Source organism: Ambystoma mexicanum, chromosome 6p (assembly GCF_040938575.1).
Source record: "Ambystoma mexicanum isolate Mex_15411 chromosome 6p, UKY_AmexF1_1, whole genome shotgun sequence".
NCBI lineage: Eukaryota > Metazoa > Chordata > Amphibia > Caudata > Ambystomatidae > Ambystoma > Ambystoma mexicanum.
Window position 1 is genome coordinate 556496127 of NC_090935.1, and position 23333 is coordinate 556519459.

A 23333-nucleotide genomic window follows, 5' to 3' on the forward strand; every position below is an offset into this window, starting at 1 on the left:
TCCAGTTTGGTAGCTTCAGCCAAGCTTATTTTAATTATTACTCTGTTGAATTTTAAAACAAACTTGTTGTATCAGATCACAGCTAAAAATCTCATTCAAGATTTTAAACCATGGGATCAAAATAATTACAACATGGGTTACTATCAGTAACGGGCCTTTTAGATTGCAAACATTTGATTTCAGTTTATACATGTTAAAGTTTAATCAGGCAGGCTCCTGACAGCTGTCATTCAGGCGGCCCAGGGTACTGCACCTAGAGATTTTTGACAGATCCACAGACAGGCCACTTTTGCTGTGGAAATCCCTTTGTGTTCAGCTTTTCAGGACTTTGTAAGTTCATAATAGTTCTTAAACTAATTGAATTGTAGCACCCAACAAGAATTTTGAATTTTTGAGGGTGTTCTGTACCGGCCTTCTGAAGTTTCAGCCACAAAGAAAAAGGGATTTAAATCAAGATTTTGGGTTTCATTTAGCAAAGCACTGCTTTTTCCTTCTGTACTCCAATTTCACTTGTTGTGGATCCCAGTGACACACTTCAGGAGTGGGAGCTCTGTTCCACCACTGACAACATGCGTGGCAGATTGGCAGCCATCTTTTTGTGCGTTGCAAAGTGCGATTTTCAAAGATTTTGGCGCACATCAAGGTTTTGCGGCCATTTTGCTGTTTTCTGGCACCATCATAACACAGTGATGCCGCATAGCAGAGCAAAAGTGGGTCAAAACATCCCACAGGCACACCAAGACTGGATAGCAGATAGGCATACAGGAATGGTAGAGGAAGAAGGGGGGAGCACCAGAGGTAAGGTTGAAGAAGAGTTGGGTGCCATCTGCATAACACTGGAAGTGAGGGGAGAAAGTAGAGATAAGGTGAGCAAGAGGAGCGAGTTCAACGTTAAAGAGCCAGTGTGAGAGGTTAGAGCCCTGGGGAATGCCACTGGTCAGAGTTGGAGGTAGGAGAGGGGAAAGAGCCCAGGGTGACCTAGGAGGGACATTCTGAGAGGAAGGAGTTCAGCCAGTCCAGTGCCCACTCCGAGATAGCAAGTTGTATCTGCTAGTCCTTTTAATTATGCAAAGCTTCCGGTAGGATGGCTTTTTTACAGCTAATGTTTTCGGAGGACCATGTGATTTTACACAGCTTGCTTCAATGTTTCCTTTGCAGCCAGCATTAATTTGAATGAAAAGATCTTTTGAATCTATAGGGCTATCCCCAGACTGTGATTCAAATGTGCATTTGTTGTCAGAAGCAGAGGTTTTGTCCCTTGTCACATATGCATTGGTCGGAGTTTGGGGATTAGCTGCTGGAGGCTATACATCTTTGATTAGGTTTGCATGCTTAATAGTGAAAAGGTTGAGTCGTACTTCTCCAGCCTTAGAGGGAACTGCTTCTAGATCGCCAAGCTATGAGAAAAGCACCCTTGCTGATTAGAGTTGCTATTGATTGTTTGTTATTCAAACATAATTTGGGCTATAACACATTTGAGGCAATGTGGTGTATGTACTTGAGTGACCATTCCCAATCTGTGGAAAACCACATCCAAAGTTTGAAGGACTTGACAAAACGAGTGACACAATACCACATTGGGAATTGGTGGGATTGGTTGTTTTCTTGGATTCCAGATGTTGGAGGAATTTTACGTTTGGCATTTGTACAATTATGATTTTAATTTTCTGTTGCTTTTGTAGTCAATATATTTTTAATTTAGTTATAATGCTTTGTTGGTTTCAGAAGCAGACTTTAGTGCCACTGAGTTATGGAAGTCAAATGTCTAAGGGTGGATTGTAATGCTTTTAACTAAATGAGCGCCCATGTGTGTGCATTCTGGGTACGCCTAAAGCCATAAATAATATTCTCTTCAAGCCCCATTGAAAGCTGCATTTTAATGTGAACCATGAATAGTGTTTGTATTCTTCCAATAGCAAACATGTTTTTCTCGGGTATGTTAGTCTGCATTTCATCAAAGACTGTTTTGAATAAAGGTACCAACTGGTGCCTGATAACATTTTAGAGCCGAAGGAACGTTATGGTGTTTTTCACGCTTCCTTGAGAAAGGGAGATGTTTGTCTCTTGGTTGACATGGGTCACGCCGTCCTAGGGCCCATCGGAACTGGCAACAGGTAGTCTTTGAAAGCCAGAAAGTTCTGGAAAATGCCACGACGCATTTGTGGGAGGCTTAAAACGAAGGGGACAACAGCAGTTACACAGATAGCTTTTTTGGAAGAGTGGGTGCACTGCTTCCAGACACGTTGACACAGCAATTTGTCTGACCTGTTACTGGAGCTTTTTAGTGTTAGTTTTGGCAACAGTGAAATATTTTTAAACTCTTTACATTCCATATGTTTAGTAATCATTTATTCATTAATTATTTTCATTGCATTTATTCATTTTTGTATGCTGATCTGAGAATAAAGGCCCGTAAAGAACCATTTTACATTCTAGCTAATTTTCTTGTGTGAACAATGCCCTTCAGCATGTAAAGTTTCTTCAGCCTGTGTGCTGGGGTTGTGAAAAATTGCTGTGCACTAATGAAGCAAAAAAAGAAGGGAACATCGTGCAACTGCTGCTCTTCACCCGAAGGGTCCTGGAAGCCAGTTCTCTGTGCCTGCCGCCCGGAGAAGGGATCTTTGTGGATCCAGCAGAGGAGTGCTTGAACATCTTGAAGCCATAAGTGAATCTGTGTTCCCCAGGTTCCAGCTGAGTGTTTGACCGCTGGAAGCCAGTTGCTGAGTTTCGCCCAGAAGAGGTGGTACCCTGGCATAGTGCTACTTCACACCCAGAGCTGGAAAACCTGTAAATCATTGACAAATCCTTCAAGAGGCATTCCTACCACGACATATGTTCACTTGTCCATACTGGAGAAGGGCCAGGATTGCTCCCTGCAATGGAGCGTCCGCCGGCAGGTTTCCCGCCACCAAAATCCGAAGATGATGTCCTGAGTATTGTGACTTGTTGAGGGTTCATTGGTCATGTCTATGTCACCAGAAGCCACCAATAGGTCTGTGCTGCAACTGCAGAACCGCAGAACTGAACGGTGGTAAACCGCAAAATCCCAAAACCCCACACCTACCTCTGTCACTGCACCAGTCACCACTGAAAGTCATCCGAGGCCGCCCAGGGTCTTACCTTCTCAGGCAGGCCTTTTCTGGGTCCAGAGCAAGTTTCACCTTCATGGGATATCCACAACCGGAGTAACGACCCGTCTACAAGAGACCACTGCAAAGGCTGTAGGTGCTGCCTTTCCGACACTGCTTGGTTTCCGCTTTATTCTTTTCATCGACATCCCATTGAGTCCTCCTTCCAAAGGGGGTCCATCTTCAAGGGGTGTCTTTGATTAAGGCCAAGAAACTCAACCACTTTTCCTGCCAATGTACCGTCATGAGGAAGAGCATCTTCCATCCTCTGGAATCATCCAGGATCCCCAGGTTCGTCTTCGATCCTGTTCTCCTGTGCCTTCCCAGGTACATTGGGGTAGTGGGTACTGTAGAAAAAGAAGCAGAGCATTGTTGAATATATTCGGACTAGGCTGTAAATACAAGATAAAGTACACAAACTTTTCCTTTACATGTTGCCCAGGTGGGGCGGCATCCTCACAGTTTTGTCTATCTGCTCTTTTATATAAAAGAACTGTTATATCACACAAGTGTGTGTGGACATTCCTTTGTGTGGGGGCTTTGGGATTAACTGTACTTGAGAACTAGCCTGCATCATCTCCTGAGAGTCTCAGCCTTGGGTTGCTCGCCCATGCTATCATATAAAGAACCTTGGCCGGGGTGCTCTATACTTCTACCCTACCTAGGGGGCTGAAATACTTAACTCCACACCCCCTCCAGTCTTTACAGCTGTCTTTTAGTGAGGAATGAAGCAATTCCGTTGGGCGCCAACTCACAGATTTCTAGGGAATGTAATCTAACAAAAAGGATGGTGTAGTTAAGTGTCAAAAGCTACTGGAGGTCAAGAAGAACAAGTGTGGTGCATCCTTCTGGGACTGCAGTGACTTTGAGGTCATCCCAGATGGAGATCAATGCATTTTCTGTTCCGTGGAGAGGATTGAAGATTTATTGCGCGTGTAGGTTGGTTACCACTAAACAGTTGAGCTGGAGTATGAGATGGCATTTATAACTCGCCTATACACAAGTGTTTCAAGGCACGACGAGGCAGGGAGGGAGAACAGAGGACGGACAGAGACAACAATCTGATTAGGCCAGGTGACATTGACATTGCGCAAGTGCAGGAGAGGGGGAGAGAGGAAAAGTGCAAGGGAGAGGGGGGCTGTGCAATACGTAGGAACAACAGTAGTAAATTAAAAGAATAAATGAAACAATAGTTAAAAGTGCAGCCAGCTTGTGGCAAGTGCCGGAGTGAGTGCAGACCTCAACGTGTCAAGAGCTGGTGGGGGCTGTAGGGATACAGAAACAGTCCCCAAGTTCAGGGCTTGCCCGGAAGGCAGTGCAGGTGTGCAACTGGCTTGGGTGGGGACCTGGGCCCGAGAACAGAGGGTAGTCAGTGTCGTTTCAGTCTGGAGTTCAGCAGGGGAGAGGAGGAGAGAAAGCAGAAGCTATTGCAGTCTATTAGCTTTGCTAAGAATCGGATGTTGGAATGGGCCTGTAGTTGATTGGTTGGAGAGGGTTGAGGGATGTTCTCTTTAGAAGAGGTTTGACATGCCCAATTTTGAAGGGTTCTGGGAAGGTGCCGGAGCTAAGGGAGCCAATAAAGATCAACCTCGCCATTTCCCCTGCACGTGGAGGTGAACATTTCTCTGAGTGAGGCGGGACAAGGGTCTAGAGGTCTTTGGGTATTTGATGTCTTTTAAAATGCTGGGATGCTCCTCTGGTATTATAGTTGGACGATGTGTGAAGAGTGGGTTTCCCCAGGGTTCTGCCTACGGAGCGGAGCAATGGTAAATTGGGTATGGAAGAGGAAGGTGGTGTGAGGATTAAGCTAGTTGTGGGGAGTCATGTTTTTTGGCGCGCCAGAGGGATCCTGTGGCCTGCGAGTTGGAAGCTGTGGGGTGTGGAGTGTGTGGATGTGGGTGGGTGGGTGTAAGTCTTCCGGTAGGGTAGGTGGATTGGGGGGTGGAATTGAAGAGAGTTTGAGCAGAGGTAGGTGGGTAAGGGGCAGGGTTATGGTGTTTTTGTTTTTGTTGTGCCAGAGAGATCCTCGGAGTTGGAGTGTGTGGTGTGGTGAGGTGGCGGAGGCTCTGTCTATGGGTAGGATTTGGTTGCAAGGGATGGAGTTGAAGAGTGTATGAAGTGTTAGGTGGGTTCCTGTTCGAGGGTTAAAGTGGCGCAGGGGACAGGGTTTTTTTTTTGGAATGCCAGAGGGCTCCTCTTGTTTGTGAGTTGGAAGGTGTGTTGTGTGGGGTCGTGTGCAGGAGTTTGACACTGGACGAGTCTGGTTCTAAGGGACGAGAATTGTGTGTGGGGAGTGGTCAGTGTGCCCAGCCGAGTGTGTTGGCTGTCATGCTGGTGATCCGAGTCTTGTTTGGGTGAGCGGGCGGTGTGGAGGGGGGGTTACTACAGGGGTGCTAGGCTGACCTGCTTGACAACAGCAGTAGGGGGAAGAGTGTCTAGATTACGAACATAGCAGCAATGGGGAAACATCTAGAATTGAAACGCATCAGTAAATGCAAAAAACCTAGATTTGAAATATATCAGTAATTTGAGAAACACCGAGATTTGAAAAACTGCAGTGATAGCAGAAAAACCTAGCACAGAAAGACGGTGTTAATGGGACAACAACCTAGATTTAAAGGGCACCTACAGTGGGAAAAACACCTAGATTTGAAACGCAGCAGTAATGGGAAAACACCACTATTTGAGACCCCAATAATGGGGGACACGTCTAGAATGGAAATACAGCAGTAATGGTATAGTTATGCTGGACGCAGGTAGGTATAGAGTAATTTGGAACTAGAAGTGGTGGGGTTTTACTGAATATAGTAATGGCTGTACTCCCCACCTGGAGCACACTTCTCAGTCTTTCGTGGTTCACTGCGGCAAGCGTCCTGGGCAAACATGGAGTGGAGCTGCTTCTTTGGGACCTGCTCTTTGCCATGTGGCCCTTAGCTGAGGGCATTCCGGCCTGGGGCTGCCCTTAAAATCGATCTTAAAATGGCCAAAAGGCTCAATCATGTGACGGGCAGGCTTTAAGGCAGACAACCAAACCGGTAAGTGGGCAGGGAAACGAAAAAAGCAGCGCGTGTGCAGAGAAATGGCAGAATCAAGAAAATAAAAGTAATAAATATCACAATCCTGCTAAACTGGATGCAGGCAGGGTCACGGATCAAAGAGCACTCTCGCGACCACGTAGCTGGTAGCAATGCCGAGGAGGCTGCGTGCACAAAGACTGCACCGCAACTGCGCTTATCCGGTATTTTGTTCATTTTTCCACATCCTCATTTATTCTACAAAGCTAACTTATTCAAAACCTTATGCATCTCTCACCGAGCACTGCATAAAACCGGACCCCAATATTTTCAAGACAAACTAAAACCCGATCACCCTGCACATGCTCTAAGATCAAGCTCAGCCGGCCTCCTGGTCATACCAAAAACAAACTCAGTCAGGTTAGGTGGATCATCATTCTCAGCCTTGGCCCTGACTCTGTGGAACGCACTCCCACCCCACATCCGACTCACTGAGGACCTCATGTCTTTCCGTAAATTACTGAAAACATGGCTCTTCCCCTAAAACAGACCCCCAACTCAAACTGGAGAACAGCAACTCAATGACATTAGCGCAACACGCTAGATCATAAATAATCCAGCATCATGATCCGTGCAAGAAATCGAAAACTAATAACCGCTAACGTAAACTAAACAGGACAAACAGAATAGAATGAGTAAAGTTGATCAAAGCAGTGAAGTAGATAAAAAGAACATATTGTATGAAAGCAGTAAAGTGGTTGAAATTAATGAAATAGATTAAATACATGTAATGGACAAAAGGAACAAAATGGACGCGAGGAATAATGTGGACAGGATGGAAATACGAATACACGATACGAATGAGTGCACAGAGTACACAGAACTGGTAGAGTGCATGGAACAGATAAATGGCATGGTATTTAAGAATGCATGGTAGAATTGAAACAAATAGAATATACGATTTCAAGTGCATAAGACGTAGTGTAGTGCATAAGGGTGTAGTGCATGGGACAGATGGTGAACATGGGACAGATTGCGTGCGACAAGTGACATGAGTTGAACTGATAATGTATGATGAATGGAGAAAGTGAGTGGAGCAGATGAAGTTGAGTAAGTAGATGAAGTCGGTCGAAGTACATAGAGCGGATGAAAGCGTAGAGCGGATGATTGTAGAGCGGTCGAGAACGCAGAATGATTGAGAGCGTGGAGGGGAGGAGAGCGTGGAGCGGATTTAGGGTGTGAGGCGAATGCAGGGTGTAGTGTAGATGACGGCGTGGAGCAGATGTAGGGTGTTTAGCGGATGTAGGGTGTTTAGCGGATGTAGAGTGAGAGGGTGTGGAGCGGATGTAAGGTGTGGAGCGGGTGTAGAGTGGCGCGAACAGGTCATGTAGGTTGAAGGAACGGGTCATGTATGCTGAATTAAACGGATGTAGAGTGCATCCTTTGTGTGTGACGGAACGGGTGATGTGTGTGACGGAACAGATGTAGGTGGAAGGAACGGGTCAAGCATGTTGAATGAAACGGATGTAGAGTGGAGCGAGCGGGTGATGTATGTGGATGGAACGGGTCAAGTAGGTTGATTGGAACGGGTGAAGAATGCAGATCGTTAAGTGAAGTGTGGGGTCCGAACGGACGAAGTATGACAGTATAACGGATGAACTAGGCGGACGGAACGGGTCAAGTATGTGGCTGGAACGGGTGAAGATTATCGATGAAACGGATGAACTGGATGGATGGAATGGGTGAAGATTAACGGTGAAACGGATGAACTGGTGGATGGAACGGGTGAAGTATATGGAAGGACCAGTGAAATATGTGGATGAATCGGGTGACGTATTGTGGACGGAACGGGGAAATATGTGGATGGAACGGATGAAATATGGGGTTGGAACGAGGAAGTATGTGGGGGAACGGGTGGAAAGAGTGGAGGGGGGTGGAACGAACAAAATGTGTGGACAAATCGGGTGAAATGGATAGAACGGATGAAGTAGGTGGATGAAACGGATAATGTATGTGGATGGAACAGGTGATGCGTGGGTAGAACGGGTGATGTGGGTAGAACGGGTGATGTGGGTAGAACGGGTGATGTGGGTAGAACGGGTGATGTGGGTGGAACCGTAGAAGTGTGTGGATGAAACTGGTGAAGTGGGTGGAATGGATGAAGTAGGTGAATGTAGGGATAACGTATGTGGATGGAACGAATGAAACAGGATGTATGGAACGTGTCGAGTATGTGGATGGATGATGCATGGAGGACGGATAACGTTGAAATCAGCAGACCGGATGATGAAGGGATAACATATATAGTTGTATAGATCGGACGGAACACACAGAACTGATAGTGTAAATAGAATCTGAGCTAGTACAACCATTGGAAGGAATGCACGGAACAGATCGAGGGCATGGAATGGACACTTACAAAAATGATTTGAGTGCATGGAACGATCGCAAGTGCATAAAACAATTGAAGTGCATAGTACAGTTGGAGTGCATAGTACGGGTGGAGTGTATAGAATGGTTGAGTGCATAAAACTCACTGTATGGATCGGTTTGGAGTGTATGGATCGGTTTGGAGTGTATAGATTAGTTTTGTGAACACAGAATGCTCTGGAGTGCATGGAACGGTTTGAGTGCCTGGAACAATTGGAGTGTGCTCGATCTCAAGCACCTAAAGTAAACCACCTTATCACACCTCCACGCTTACTCTCTTCTTTTACACCACCACTCGACTATAACACAGCGATACTATGACACCATTCGGTATAGCTGTTCTCATACATCACTTGCCTCATACTGCCCATCCTAACTAAACACAGCTGGTTAATCACCCTCCAGCCTAGGCGTTCTCCTCAGGCCTAACACAGCCAGAATCGGTCTGGATAACAACCAGCCAGAACGAACACATACTCTTGATCTCCAAACCACCACACCTACTGCTAAGAAGCAGCTATCACGCGAACACCTGCTGCACACATACCCGGTGCTCACACGCACCTTATGACTCTCTCTACTGACTTGAACTTCGGTTCCCCAGGGCGTTCAACCTACCAGCGCCTTGAGATCATACCAATGGTACATAAGGCGCTATATAAATGCAAAATAACATAACATCCATTCTGCCAAAAGCAGAATATCAATTTTAGTACCATTTTTAGTCCTACTTTTCTTCGTCGTCCATCCAAGATGGAGAGCGTCCACAAATTAGATCCAAAGATAGCTCTTTGTTTCTATTTGACCAGAATTAAAGAATTCATACTTTGAGATCAGCTATTGGTTGGTATAGCTGCTCCCAGAAAATTTGTCAATTTCTAAGCAGTGACTTACAAGATGGATCATATTATGCATCAAACCTGCTATCAGCTGGCTTAGAAAGAGGATCCAATGGTTCTGGGAGCACTTTCAACATAGATGCAGCTTCTACATCAGCATTTCAGAGGGATGAGTACCTCTTGTTACTTGGCAACCCGCCACCTCGGTCTCTATGCATTTTTCAAAGCATTGCTGGCTGGAATGCTTTTCAAGCGAGAACGGAGTGCCGAACTCGGTCGTGTAGGGGTGTGTCCATCACAGGTTTACGCACTTTCCTGATCATATTGCTATTGGGATGTATTTCAGAAAATGAGGAATCTGTAAGAGAAAAGGTATCCACTAGAAGAACAAGTTACCTGCCTTCAGTAATGTTGTTTCTGATGGACAGGATATTCCTCTCACAGATTTCTCTACTACCCCTACCCCACCTTCTCCTTATTTAGAAATACCTTTGTAGCGGCTCTACCTTTCTTTAGCCACTGTTTCCATGGAAACTGAGTCCGGCAGAGGTACTAGGGCTCAGGAGTCTTTGTATATTTGCCACAGCTTTGGTTGAGTTGGCGTGGAGCAGTGGATTGCTAGCAGGTGACTCAAACACGTTTCTGCTCCAGTTTGCAGATGAGATTTCAAAAGGAGGAATATGAGGGCTGAATATCGTATCCATCAGAAAGTACATTACCGAAGGCAAGTAACTTGTTTGTAAATAATCCACTCTCATGTACCATGCAAGCTTCAGTAAACTTGAACATCACGCACAAACTTTTCTCCAATTGCTGGTGGTTGATATGCATCTTTACCCGTTTCGTGTTCTTGCATGAAAAACACCAGAAAATGAACATTGTAAATGCTCTACATATTGTTTTCAAAGTAATGATCTTGTTCCAGTTAAACATTGTGTATTTTTTTTTTTTTATTGTAGCCTGACGTGATTGAACAACTGAGTGGATTAAAAGAGTTTTGGATGGACGGCAATAGGTTAACATTTATCCCTGGGGTATGTTATGATTTTCTATTTTGACATGCTACTAAGATTGTTTGGGAAACAGTACTTCCTCGCAGGAGACAAAGATAACAGTGAATTTAAAGAATTCTTTAGTCCCATGCAAAATTACTTTTTATCATCAATGCCATCGGCAATGTTCTATAGAAATGTTTTTCTTAGCTTTGTGATGACTGTTTACATGGGCTTTATGAAGTAAATAATTCATGATTTTTCTTCAGCATGAATATTCAGATAGCTCGAACGTTTCACACGTTCAGACCACAGTGGCAGTTGTTAATTAACTTAGACATGGTAAAATTAGTCTTTCCTTCAAAATCTAAGAAGCCTTTAAAAACAGCAAGAAAAATAGCATGCATCTTGTTTTGTGTCGCATTTCAATTTCAGAATTTGTAGTCAACAGTGATTAACCCTATTGATGATCATACACCACATGGTGGTGATGGTTGTTCCAGGGCATGGTCCCTACCCATTCCATAGCCCAATCACATTATTTTGTGTAATTTTACGTAAATGTTTGGAGTCTAGTTTATTAACCAGTAGAGAAAGCTGGAGATCTTCATGTAACAGGGTGCCTTTTTGGACTTATGTTTAGATAAAAACATTTACTTCCCTCTGTAGGGCAACTCTTCGGCAACCAGACCAAGAAAATACAACCCACTAGGTAAAAAGGCCAGGTGCACCCTTTTTCGAGAAGAACAAGTGTTTTATTTTGTATACAAAAAGGAATGAGTGACAGGGTATTACAAATCCAGTGCCACAGTGCTCAGCCTTCCTCCAAGATGGTGGTTAACTTATCAACGTGAAACTCGTATTTCTTAGCACACTCAGTATACACTGTTTATCCCTCACCTTCATTGGCTGCTGACCAAAATAAATTTTAATAGCTCGTATAGCCCTCTTCCCGTTGGTAGCGTTGTCTTCTCCATCTTCATTGCACGTGGGGAAGGAACTTTCGAATGGATTGTGCCCTCCCAACGTATTCCTCATCTTTGACATGTGTCCACAGCTCGGCTGCTTCAGAATTTCTTTGGCAGAGGGTGCCCTGCGTTGATGGCATTGGGTCGATGTCCCTGGAAGGCCTCCTTTGAGGGTGACGTCATCAGATATTTTAAGTAGCACGCACAGCACCCGTAGCCTCAGTTCCATTTTTTCTGCTAACGTGTTTGCTTCGGGAAACTCGGCGCTCCTCGTACTTTCAAGTATTTGCTGTGAGGATTTCTTCGATTTGTCTTAGTCTTCCACTCCGACGACACCTCAGTCCAGGTTCAAACAATGCTGGGACTGCGGTTACAAGATATCCATCTCGGATCTGCATCGTGCCTTGCCTATGACACGAATAAGTGCTTGTCGATGACTGGAAAGGCCTTGCGGGAACGAAAGGGGAAGCTCAAGGTAGGCAAGGTGTCCAAGCCCCATAAGTTCTGACCTGCTGGGCCTTCGACCGATGAGTCGAGGGGTGACTCTCCTCATAGGAAGAAGGCCAAGTGGTCACGGTCCAGGAGAGGTGCCCGCCACTTGTTCCAGTCAAATTGCTCGAGGAGAAGGCACCGCTGGTCGCCTTCCTCGTCTTCAGACAGAACCCCCGAGAGGGTGAGTTGCCTGTCCAAACATTCGTCCCCCGCGGAGTGGGAAGCTTTCTTGGTGAAAATGCTTGGCGTTTTCGAAAAGCAGGGCAAGGCCCTGTCCACGCCTTCTGTTGAAGCCAGCAGGGAACGGTCTTGGCCGGATACTCGCGCGCCTCGAGCCCGGGTAAACGGCGCAATCCTAATCTGGAGCCTTCAAGGCCTCGTATGGACAAGGCAAATAAGGATCGCTCGAGGCGTGAAACGAGGTCAGTCTTCGTCACCATTGTAATCATCCAAACCCTTGATGCCATCGACGCCACGCAAGCAGATTGTGCCTGTCGGGTCCTCCACCCCGATCAGGCCTTTGATGCCTTTGGAGCAGTTGACACTGACAGTGCCAAATTTGCCGGCGCAGCCCCAGGCAACGGTGAAACCACCTAAAAAGGCGATATCTAAGTCCAAGTCGTCGGCTTTGAAGCCTCTGACTGTCCTCCCTGAGAAAAGGTGTACTCCTCTGCCAAAGAAAGATTTTAAGTTTCTCACCTCAATTTTTGAGGAGGAGCATTCTGATGAGGGTGAGGCTCCTTTTGGACTGAGGTTTGGTAGTCCTAATGTGCCAGAAAGCCTCATCTCGGAGGAGAGTAAGATGCTGGATCTTTGTGACACCTTGCATTTGTATTTGTTTATTTGTATAGCACACCTGGCCAAAAGGCATCTGGGCGCTTGCATAATGTCCGTGGTATACACACTTCTCCTGAGCTGGAGTTCGGCAGGCTGTCTCAGCATCTGGTAGAATGGTGAGCCATTACTTTGGATGCTTGGGCTCTAGAAACAATAGCCAACGGGTACTGCCTCCCTTTTTTACGGAAGCCTCACAACAATCCACTGGGAGTACACTCTTTGAGGGTTCCAGACCTGCTCCATGTGCAGGAAATATTAACTCTGCTAGAGAAAGGTGCTATAGAACTGGTGCAAGTAGCAGAGAGGGGCAAGGGCTGGTACGCCCCTTATTTTTTGATTCCCAAGAAAGACGGAGGAATGAGAGGTACTTGAACAAGTTCCTCAGGAAGGACAAATTCTTGATAGTTGCTCTTTCTCAGATCCTTCAGGCCCTCCAACTTCAGGATTGGTTGGTGTCATTGGACCGTCAGGATGCTTATTTTCATGTGCTGATTCATCTCAAGCACAGGAAATACCTGAGGTTCACCGTTGGTGGCTCGCACTATAAGTTTCGAGTCCTACCATTCGGATTGACCTCCGCCTGAAGGTCTTCACCAAACTGATATTGGTAGTGGCAGCTCATCTCAGGAGAGGTGGGATACACGTCTACCCCTGCCTGGCCTATTGGTTGATCAGGGCGCATTCGCCCGAACAAGCCTTGGATCATCTGCATGTTACCTGCCAATCCCTTCAGACTGGGCTTCTCCCTCAATTTCAAGAAGTCCCATAGGACCCTTTCCCAACAGCTCCAGTACATTGAGGCTGTCTTAGACACATCCTTGGAAGTGCTCGCCACCCAAGGTGAGGGCTCACTACATTCTCCAGATGGTAACCAAATTTCAGAAAGCCCAGAGTCTTCTGGCCTTCAAATTTTTGAGGTTGCTCGGTCTCATGGCATCCTGCAGTTTTCTGGTGCCAGAGGCACGTCTGAGAATGAGGTCCCTTCAACGGGCGCTCAGGACTCAAATGGTCCCAATTATTAGGCAGGATGTCGGATCACGGTCCGGTTCCAGTCAGGGTATCACAGGAGCTTCCGTGGTCTGCCTGCAAGGACAACCTCATGAAGGGAGAACCTTTTTGGCATCCATGGCTGGAGATGACCGTAGTGACGGACGCTTACCTCACAGGGTGGGGTGCTCATGCCAACGATCTGACCATCAACGGTCTTTGGTCTCTATCGGTCCAAGCTACACATCAATTGTTTGGAGCTGAGAGCAATCAAGCTAGCACTGAAGGATTTCTTGCTGTCTGTAAGGAGGAAGAGTGTTCTGATAATGACGGATAACACGGTGGCCATGCATTTCTCCAGCATGGGGTCTCGCATGCATTCACATGCTCATGAATATTCCCCGTCGTCAGGCTGGGAATCCTCGGTAAAGAAAAAATCAGTTTGTTTTGTTTCTGAACCGTCTTTCTCCTAATAACCAATCACTGGTCTCTGGGTCATACTGCCCCCAGCCAATGTCTGCCCTCTACCTAAGCCCCTCCTCTAGCAGCCATCTTCAGATTTTTACCTCACGTTCAAGTGTTGGGAGTCCTCGTGCTATAGCTCTCGATTTTCCTGCATTAATGCACTTTTTTTTTTTTCTCTTTGAGTTTACTCATCTTTTCGGTCAATCGAGCCTCAAGCTCCATTGTTTCTACTTCCGATCAACAGGGACCCGTTTCGGATTTTCCTACGCCCCTCAAGGGTGAGTTTTCATTGAGTTTCACTTCTTGGAGGATTCCAGAAGATCTTTGAGGCCTACCCCGCGTGGACATGGCCCAGGACAAAGGAAACACAACACCCGGATCCAAGCTTTTCAGGAGCTGCCCTGGATGCGGATTACAAAATGTCTTCAAGGAAGATTAGCACTCTCGGTGCCTCTATTGCCTTCACGACGACAAATCGCACATGGAAAAGGACTGTGCGTTTTGTAAGAATATGTCCGAACGGACAATGAGGGATTGTCGTACTCGACTCACAAACTGGCTGAATGGGAAGAGCCCAGCAGCCGGTGAGAAGAAGTCCGAGCGGTCTTCTAAGACCTTTGAGGGCGCTCCGGCAACGGAGGCTCAACAGAAGGTAAAGCACTGCAAGTCCGCAGGTACCGGGAGCACCGATGCGTCGGGCTCTTTGGCTGCCAGGCAGAGCGTGATGTCCCTGACGCCATAAACCACGAGCCAACGCTCTTGCTCGGGGAATAGGAGTCGGAGAACCCGGGTAAGCTTCGAGAGAAGTCCCGGTCAATCTCGACGGCGGCAGCCGAGGGGGAGCGAGGCAGCGACCCTCCCCCCATGGTGAAGGCCTCATGCGCGCCCAAAGTCGCATAGGCTCTGATTCACCCAGCTAAGGCCTCGATCGAGGGAGTCGTGGCGACCCTGGCGAAGCCTGTGGAGGCTATTCCAGTGGAGACGTCCTCTGGGCTTAGAGTTTCCCTGCCACCACAGAGGGAATCCTCTTTTCAGCCTATTGATAAGACCCCCGTGAAACCCCGGGCGGAGAAAGAGGGGCGCACGGTAGACATTACGGACACAGATACCACCTCTGAAGATGAGCTGGCTGGTGTCATAAAGATCCTGGACAAGATTCCGACGAGGTGCACAAAGAAAGCGATGGTGGTGGCGACGAGGAGCCTTGTACCGTGCCGGGGACGGGAGGATCCTACTCCCCAACCATCGCTCCCGTCGCAACCTGTGCCTATGCCACAAGACAACTCAGGAGCGATCTTGATGGCTATTCAGGCCTTGTGTACGGAGATAATACCCTCAGGGGACAATCCAGCGGGGAAGCCCACCGAGCAAGTGGAGGAGAATCCATCCCCCTCCTCCTTTCCAGCCTTCACAGCCTTCACCTCCTCCCCCTCCACTGAGGGATGAGACGGGAATGGAGACGACGGGGACAGACAACGACGGGGGTGACGGCGGAATGGACCTCCTATCACCACCTCCTTGGGGCTTCCACTCCCCCCGATGAGATTGGCTCTTTCCACGCCATGATCGCCAGGGCATCTGAGCTCTTCCAGCTCTGCCCCGAAGAACAGAAGGAAGGTTTCCTCTACCAACGGCAGGAGGCCAAGAGGAAGACTGCCCTCTCTGTCCCGTTACTGGATGACATCTGGGACGAGGGGCTGGCACTCCTGAAGAACCCGTCCACGGCTCCTGCTAAGAGAGACCGGTACGAGAAGTACCGGGTCCCGGACTCCACCCCTATGTGCTTTAGGGCACAGCCATCCCCGGATTCAGTGGTCACCGAGGCTGCCAAGAAGAAAGCGGCGGGGGCGACTGCTTCAACTTCAACATCCCCGCCAGACAGCGAGGGGAAGAAGCAGGACGCCATGGGACGACTGGTCATCTCGTCGACGGCGACGACTATTAAAGCGGCCAACACCTTTGCGATCGTGGCATTCTACGACAGGGAGCTGTGATTCAAGATCGCTCCCCTGCTGGACTTCCTCCCGGATGACAAGAGGGCTGAGGCCCTAGAAATCCTACATTAAGGCGAGGTGGCTTCGGACCACGCCATTAGGGTGGCCACGGACATCGCCGACACCGGCTTTCGGCAGATGGGAACAGCATTTGCCTTGGCCGCGTGGTTGGCTTAAGGCCACCAACTTCCGCCAGGACGTGCAGACCAAGGTTCTGGACATGCCAGACGGAAACAACCTATTTGGCAAGACAGTGGACGAGTCACTGCAAGCCATCAAGGCGGACACCGAGACGGCTCGGGCCTTGGGTGTTCAACACCAACGGCCGTCCTTTCGGAATTCCGGATGCAAGCAAGGTGCCTCCAAATGATTTGGGCGGTGTTTCCTCGTCGTACCACCAAGCGGTCCGCTCCTCGTCGCAGGAAGCCTACAGAGGAGGCGGCAATACAGGAGGTTTGCGTCGTTGTCGCCAAGGAGGCCAAGGCAGCAAGGCCGTGATGAAACAGGACTGAACCGGCCGTGGCATCGGGCCCCCACCTGAGCACCCCGGTGGGACGCCAACTGGCGAAATTAATCAGCGTGTGAGAGTCCATCTCCATCGACCGTTGGGTGCTGGATTCCCTGGCCCGCAGGCACACCCTGGAATTTCAGAGAAGGTGCCCCCGCATACCACCTGTGGTAGGAAGGAAAACCACGTTCCACTACTACTTCTGGAGGTACGAGCGATGCTAAGAAAGGGAGCAATAGCACTCGTCCCAAAAAGTCTCCAGGGCTCCGGAGTGTACTTGCGGTACTTACTCGTCCTGAAGAAGACCGGCGGTTGGTGACCCATCCTGGACCTTCGTCTAAACAAGAACATCCAGTCTCAGAATTTCCGGATGGTCACCCTCCAGCACTTGCTATGACAGCTGGAGGAAGGCGATTTCCTATTGTCGCTGGACTTGGAGGATGCCTACTTCCGCATCCCCATTCTAAAGGGACACCGCAAATACCTACGATTCGTGGTCCAGAGGCGGCACGATCAGTTAAAGGCCCTTCCCTTCGGATTGAAGTCGGCGCATAGGGTGTTCACCAAGTGCCTGGCACCAGTGGTGGCGCGGCTGCGCCTGCAGGGGATCTATGTCTACCCCTACCTGGACGATTGGTTCATCCGAGCAAAGTCAAGGGAACTTGCCGTCGATCACACAGCGAAGACCGTCCAACTGCTGACAGATCTGGGATTCTCGATCAAGTTCACGAAATCCCACTTGGTACCGTCGCAAGTCACCCTGTTCCTGGGAGCCAGACTCGACACAGTGGCGTGATTGGCTTCACCGTCGGAGGAAAGGACAAAGGCCATCCTGGGCAAGGTACAATGGCTGTTGACCATGGACGCGGCCAGGGTGAGGTCCATCTAGTCCCTACTCGGCATGATGCCATCGTGCATCTACCTTGTGCGCCTGTGCAGGCTGCGGATGCAACCACTGCAAGAGTTCCTCGATGCCCGTTGGATGCAAGCGGTGGGCAGTTTCGAAGACAGGATCCCACTCAACGAGACAAGCGATCTGGTGGTGGGGCACCCATGCGCATCTTGAGGCGGGCATGGACTTGCAGACCCCAGCACATCAGGAAACTGACGACGGACGCCTCCCTGGAGGGATGGGGAGCGCACACCGGAGATCTCCACGCAAGAGGCCTTTGGCTCCCAGAGGAGAGGTCACTACACATCAATGTCCTGGAGCTCCGAGCCGTGTTCTGGGCCCTCAGGTAGTTCCTTCCGTCGCTCAAGGGCAAGGTCCTCAGGTAGTTCCTGCCGTCCCTCAAGGGCAAGGTGGTGAGGGTCTTCACTGACAATACCACCGCGATGTTCTACATCCAGAAGCAGGGGGGGCCCAGATCCCCAGCCCTATTCAAGGAAGTGCAGGATCTGTGGCACTGGGCCGTTGGCCAAGGCATGTTTCTCGTGCCACGAGTGGGAGCTGCAGCAGGATCAAGTGGATCTCCTATTCCGACGATGGGGCAATCCCCAGATTGACCTATTCGCGAATGGCGATGAATGCCAAGTGCCACAGGTTCGCCAGCAGGTTTCCACAGCCGGAGAGCCTGGGCGATGCCTTCTCATTCCCTTGGGACAGCCTGTTCTGTATCCGTTCCCACTGTTGCCTTTGCTACTGCGACTCATTGGTCAACTCCGGCGGTCCCAATGCAAGATGATCCACGTCGCACCGGCGTGGCCGAGGCAGATTTGGTTTCCGGACCTTCTGGACATGCCAGCGCCCTTCCCTCAGTCAAACTGCCGACTGACGCGGATCTTCTTGCCAGAGAAGGAGGCGCCATCCTCCACCACGACCCGGGGGCGCTGAACCTGCAGTCCTGGCTCCTGCAGTGCTAGAGTTTGGAGGGTACGATATCCCGGCGAACTGCAAGGAGGTGCTTGCAAAGGCCAGGGCATCCTCGACTCTCAAGTGCTATGGACACAAATGGAAGAGGTTCTCTGTCTGGTGCCGCACACAGATTAACCCTCTGCAGATTACAGCCCCTCGAGTGCTGCTGTATTTGCTGTCGCTGGCCTAAGCGGGGCTGGCTCATGCTTCCATCAAGATCCATTTGGCGGCTATCTCCTGCTACACCAGAACTCCAGGGCGATCATCTCTGTGGTCCCATCGTCTGGTGAAGGAGTTCATGAAAGAACTGTTCAGATTGTTCCCGCCGGTGAAGGCCCTGGCACCGGTGTGGGAACTCAACGTGGTGCTGATCAGGCGCATGGGGCCGCCATTCAAGCTGCTGCATTCGGCACTGTTGATTTTCGTGTCGTGGAAGACAGCGTTTCTTGTGGCCATCACCTCCACACGAGTGGGAGCGATCCAGGCCCTTTCCTGTAAATCGTCATACCTGGCATTCCACGAGACGAGGGTGATGCTGAGGACGCACCCCTCTGTCATGCCCAAGGTGCTGTCGGAATTCCATCTCAACGAGCCCTTGGTCTTACCGGTTTTCTTCCTGTTGCCTTCTTCACCGTCCGAGAGGACTTTGCACTTGCTAGATGTGGCTCGAGTACTGAAGTTCTACGTGGACCGCACGAAGAGCCTGCGGAAGACATCACAGCGGTTTGTGGACTTTGGACCTGTGAATCAAGGTAAGGCCCTCTCGAAGGCTTCCATTTCCAGATGGCTCCGCGGCTGCATTATGCACTGTCACTCGTTGGCAAACCGACCAGAGCGATCGCTGCTACCACGACATTCCTGTCTGGTGTGCCCCTGCTGAACATCTGCAGGGCTGCTACATGGAGGTTGACGCACACCTTCACCAGATTCTACTGCTTCGACCGGGATTCCAGGGTGGAGTCCAGAGTCGGCGAGGCAGTGCTGCGCAACCTGTTTGCCTGAAGATGGGCCTATTGAGGAGGTAAGAGATGCTTAAGGTTGAGTTGATGAATTGCTTAATGCTGAGCCTTGCCACTGCAATCTTTGGACGGGCAGGCCATTCCGGCAGCCGGCTCGGCAGGTCACCATTACTACACACTCCTCTCTAGATGGCTGTGGAGCCACTCTGGACAGCCACAGCGTCCACGGAGTATGGACTCTGTAGGAGTCGCATATCAACTGGCTGGAGTTCAAAGCCATCTGGCTAGCCTTGAGGGCCTTTCTCGCGCTCATCGGGGGCAAGACTGTCCTGATACAGACCGACAACTCCACCAGCATGTACTATGTCAGCAAGCAGGAGTGTACCAGGTCCCTTCCGCTGTGCACCATAGCGGTCGGCATGTGGGAATAGGACCTGGAAAACCTCTACCTTAGGGCCGTCCACCTCTTGGGGAAGGCCACTTGGAAGCGGACAGGCTCAGCAGGCTGGGAGCAGACAATTACGAGTGGCAATTGAACGACCAAGTGGTCTTCAGCACATGGGGCCATCCTCAGGTGGATCTGGATCTATTTGCCTCCTGGAAGAACAGGAAGTACCAGCAGTTCACATCTTGGCAGGGACTGGTCCCCGGCTCTCTGGGCGACACCATGCTGATTCAATGGGAGGGCCTGACCGCCTATGCTTTTCCTCCCACACCCCTGATTCCCAGGGTACTCTGCAGGATAAAGGAGGCTTGTCACCTCAGCATCACAGTAATAGTGCCTTGGTGGCCAGCAAGACTGTGGTTCTCCAAATTGCTCAGCCTCTCGGACATACCACCCATTCACCTCCCACTGGGCCCAGCACCTCTCCTGTCCCAGCAAGGGGGGAGGGGCAGGGTCCTCGACCCCGCTCCTCAGAAGCTAGCCCTCGCAGCTTAGTTCCTGAGCAGATCACCCTCAAACACCTGAACCTATAGCGGGCTAACCTGGAGATTATCCAGGGCGCTAGGAGCAAGGCCACTAGGAGCCAATACAAGAATAAATGGAGCAGGTTCTGTCACTGGGCAGATTCAAAGTAGATCGCTCCCTCCACCCCACCCCACCCCTTACGTGCACACTGGACAATGTGCTCTTTCTTGCCACACCTTGCCCACTCAGGCATGCAGGTGGACACATGTTGCACCTATCTGGCAGCCATTGGGGCCTACAGGAATTCGGAGGAGGTCTTCTCTTCCAACCTGATAGTCAAGAAACATCTAGCGAGCTTGACCAGGCTTTACCCACCCATCAAGAAGCCACACCCTGTGTGGGACCTCAATTTGGTGTAGGGTGCCCTGGCGCATAAACCCTTCGAGCCAATGGCATCCGCGGACATCAGGCTGGTCACCATCAAGACAGCTCTGCTAATAGGACCCTCCTCCACTCGCAGAGTCATCGGGATCCAGGCTCTGCTGGCTTCAGAACCCTATACCCTTTCCACAGAGATAAGGTGATCCTGCGGACTCACCCGGCGTTCCTACCCAAGGTACGCTCCGCTTTCCATCTAAACGAGGACATAGTCTTGCCTACTTTCTTTGCTGACCCCAAGGAAGAGGCTGAGTCTTGTATTGTCTGGATGTCAAATGCGCTCTGAAATTCTATCTGGATAGGACCAAAGGCTTGCGCGAGTTGGATGCGCACTCTCACTTTGGGGGCTCCAGACCCGGTTATCAGGCATCCAAGGCTTTCATTGCAAGGTGGATGGTTGCGGCCATCAAGGAGGCCTATGTGGGGCAGCGCAGTCCGCTGCCAGCCAACATGTACGCTCATGCAGTCGGAGCCAAGGCCACAGCATTCCAGTGGCAGGTTCCGTAATAGGTCATAAGCAGGGCAGCTAGTTGGGCCAACCCGTCAGGTTTTCGTAAGCATTACTGTCTGAACGCCGGTTCTAAGTCAGATGCAGCCTTTGGACAGGCAGTTCCGAGGAACTTGTTTGCTTAAGGAGGGTCTCCCCTCCACCCGGGGGCTACATTCAGTTGTAATCGCCCAAAGAGTATTAAGGAAAGGGGATGGGATGTGTTGGGGAGAATTCTCATTTATGGCTAGTTTCCCTCACCTAGTGAGTCCTCAAGCAGCTTTGCTGGACCCACTTCGTAAGAGTGAGAGCTTTTCCCCCCACTCTTACCTGTGTATTGCTATGTTTCTACATGTTTTTATGACTGTGGACTCTGAAGTACACCACTTCAGTAGCCTCCTTCTTTTTGTGTGTCACACAGCAACTTCAGTGCCGTGGCACAGGGTTGTCTTTGAGACTTGCCTCGACTCCCTTTCTGAGGCGACTACTGTCCCCCAGAAAAGGGTAAAGTTACCATTAACTTTACTTAGTCAATCTACCACAGATCCAGTACACCCCATCTTCCATGGAAAGGGTTGACTCGTATCCCTTTGTATCTGTACCTCCTAGAGCATTGTTTCGCTCTTTTAACATTTAGATTTGGCTGGTGGCAGTGGTATCTACCCTAACTTTTCTACCGTGAATTTATTAGATGAACGTGGTATTGTTTTAGGCTATTATATTAGCCTCGAACATAAAACCGCTTGACCAAATGTTCTTTCTTTTTGTTAAAGTCCTTCTTGTGTTTTATTTTGTGCGGCAAACCAGGTTTGCCTCCTTTGTTCACTGTCTTTTGGCAGGCTTCTGCGAAGAAGCCCTCCTCTAGGCGCCTGGGTGTCTAGGTGGGCTGAATGTGAGGGGGGGGGTGTAGTCACCCCCTGCACAGGGTATCCTAGGAAACCCAAGTCACACTTTGCCATGATTGCCTGAGGTGGTTGTCCGGGCTGGACAACCTCCCTGCTGCGTGATTGACAGCCAGGCTGTGTGAATAGGGGATTTTTGCATAAAAGGCAGGTCTCTTAGGCTAGAAGTCAGTCGCCACTGGAACTACAAGGAACCGAAGAGAAGCGGAGAAGAAGACGGCTGCTGCAACTACCCCGTCCCGGTGAAGCCCTTGAAGCCCTGCTGCAGTCCTGAGCTATATAACCTTCGACGGCCAGAGAAGATCCAGTCCCGAATCATCTTCCCTTGAGCTTGGTGGGGATAACCAGCTCATCTTCCACAGCCAGAGGATCCTCTTCTTGGTCGAAATCGCTGCACACTGCTGTAGTGGTCCGGATAGCCATCTGAAGAACCTCTCCTGTTTTTAAGGAGCGCACCTTTTATTCACCGTCGCTGCTGCCGGCCTCATCCCTGTGTGGTGCAGACCCTTCCAGACGTCCTTCTCACCGAAGCTCCAGGAACCGTGGGTCGGCAGGAAACTACCAGGAACCACTGCCGTGGCACCACCTTCTTCATTGAATAAGGTACTGTGTTCTGCTTGAAGAATTAGGGTGAACCCCTTTTCTTCACCTCCAAGGCTTATCCTTGTTTTCCCTCCTTATAACTTTTCCTTCCTCTGTTGACAATATCTAAGTACTCTTGGCAACGTTGATTCTCGAACTATCCGACTGTGTGATCCTCGACAACAGGAACCCGGTACCACTTGAAACTGGCTCTGGCCTTTTGACTCTTGAATTCCTGTCAACTAGTGTGCTTTGATTTTTGCCCCCAACTCTCTCTGGTTAACTCAGGTGCTAAGTGTGTTTTTGCCCCAGTACATTTCTTGCCGCGGATATGCATTTCTTTAGTAAGACCGAACTGTCATTACTGTGAAAAAGTGATTGTAAGTGTATTCCCGGTAACATAATGTTGTTTGTTTCACAACGGTCCGTTAAAACATAGGGTACTTCCCTTGAGTTGGAGTGTACCAAAGTGAATTGGTTGGTTGTAGTGTATTTTTAGTGTGATTTTGAATTAATACAAGTGTTGTGTTTATAACGAATGGTTTA

General features: G+C 49.4%; 1 protein-coding gene across 5 annotated transcripts in view; it reads left to right on the top strand.

The window, feature by feature from the left end:
- ERBIN (erbb2 interacting protein) overlaps window positions 1–23333 on the top strand; it is a 2559118-nt gene that overhangs the window by 1055044 nt on the left and 1480741 nt on the right. For all 5 annotated transcript variants that reach the window (XM_069627374.1, XM_069627371.1, XM_069627370.1 and 2 more), the window contains one exon: window positions 10371–10445. In XM_069627374.1, the coding sequence (XP_069483475.1) occupies window positions 10371–10445 (75 nt within the window). The remainder of the gene's footprint in view (window positions 1–10370; window positions 10446–23333) is intronic.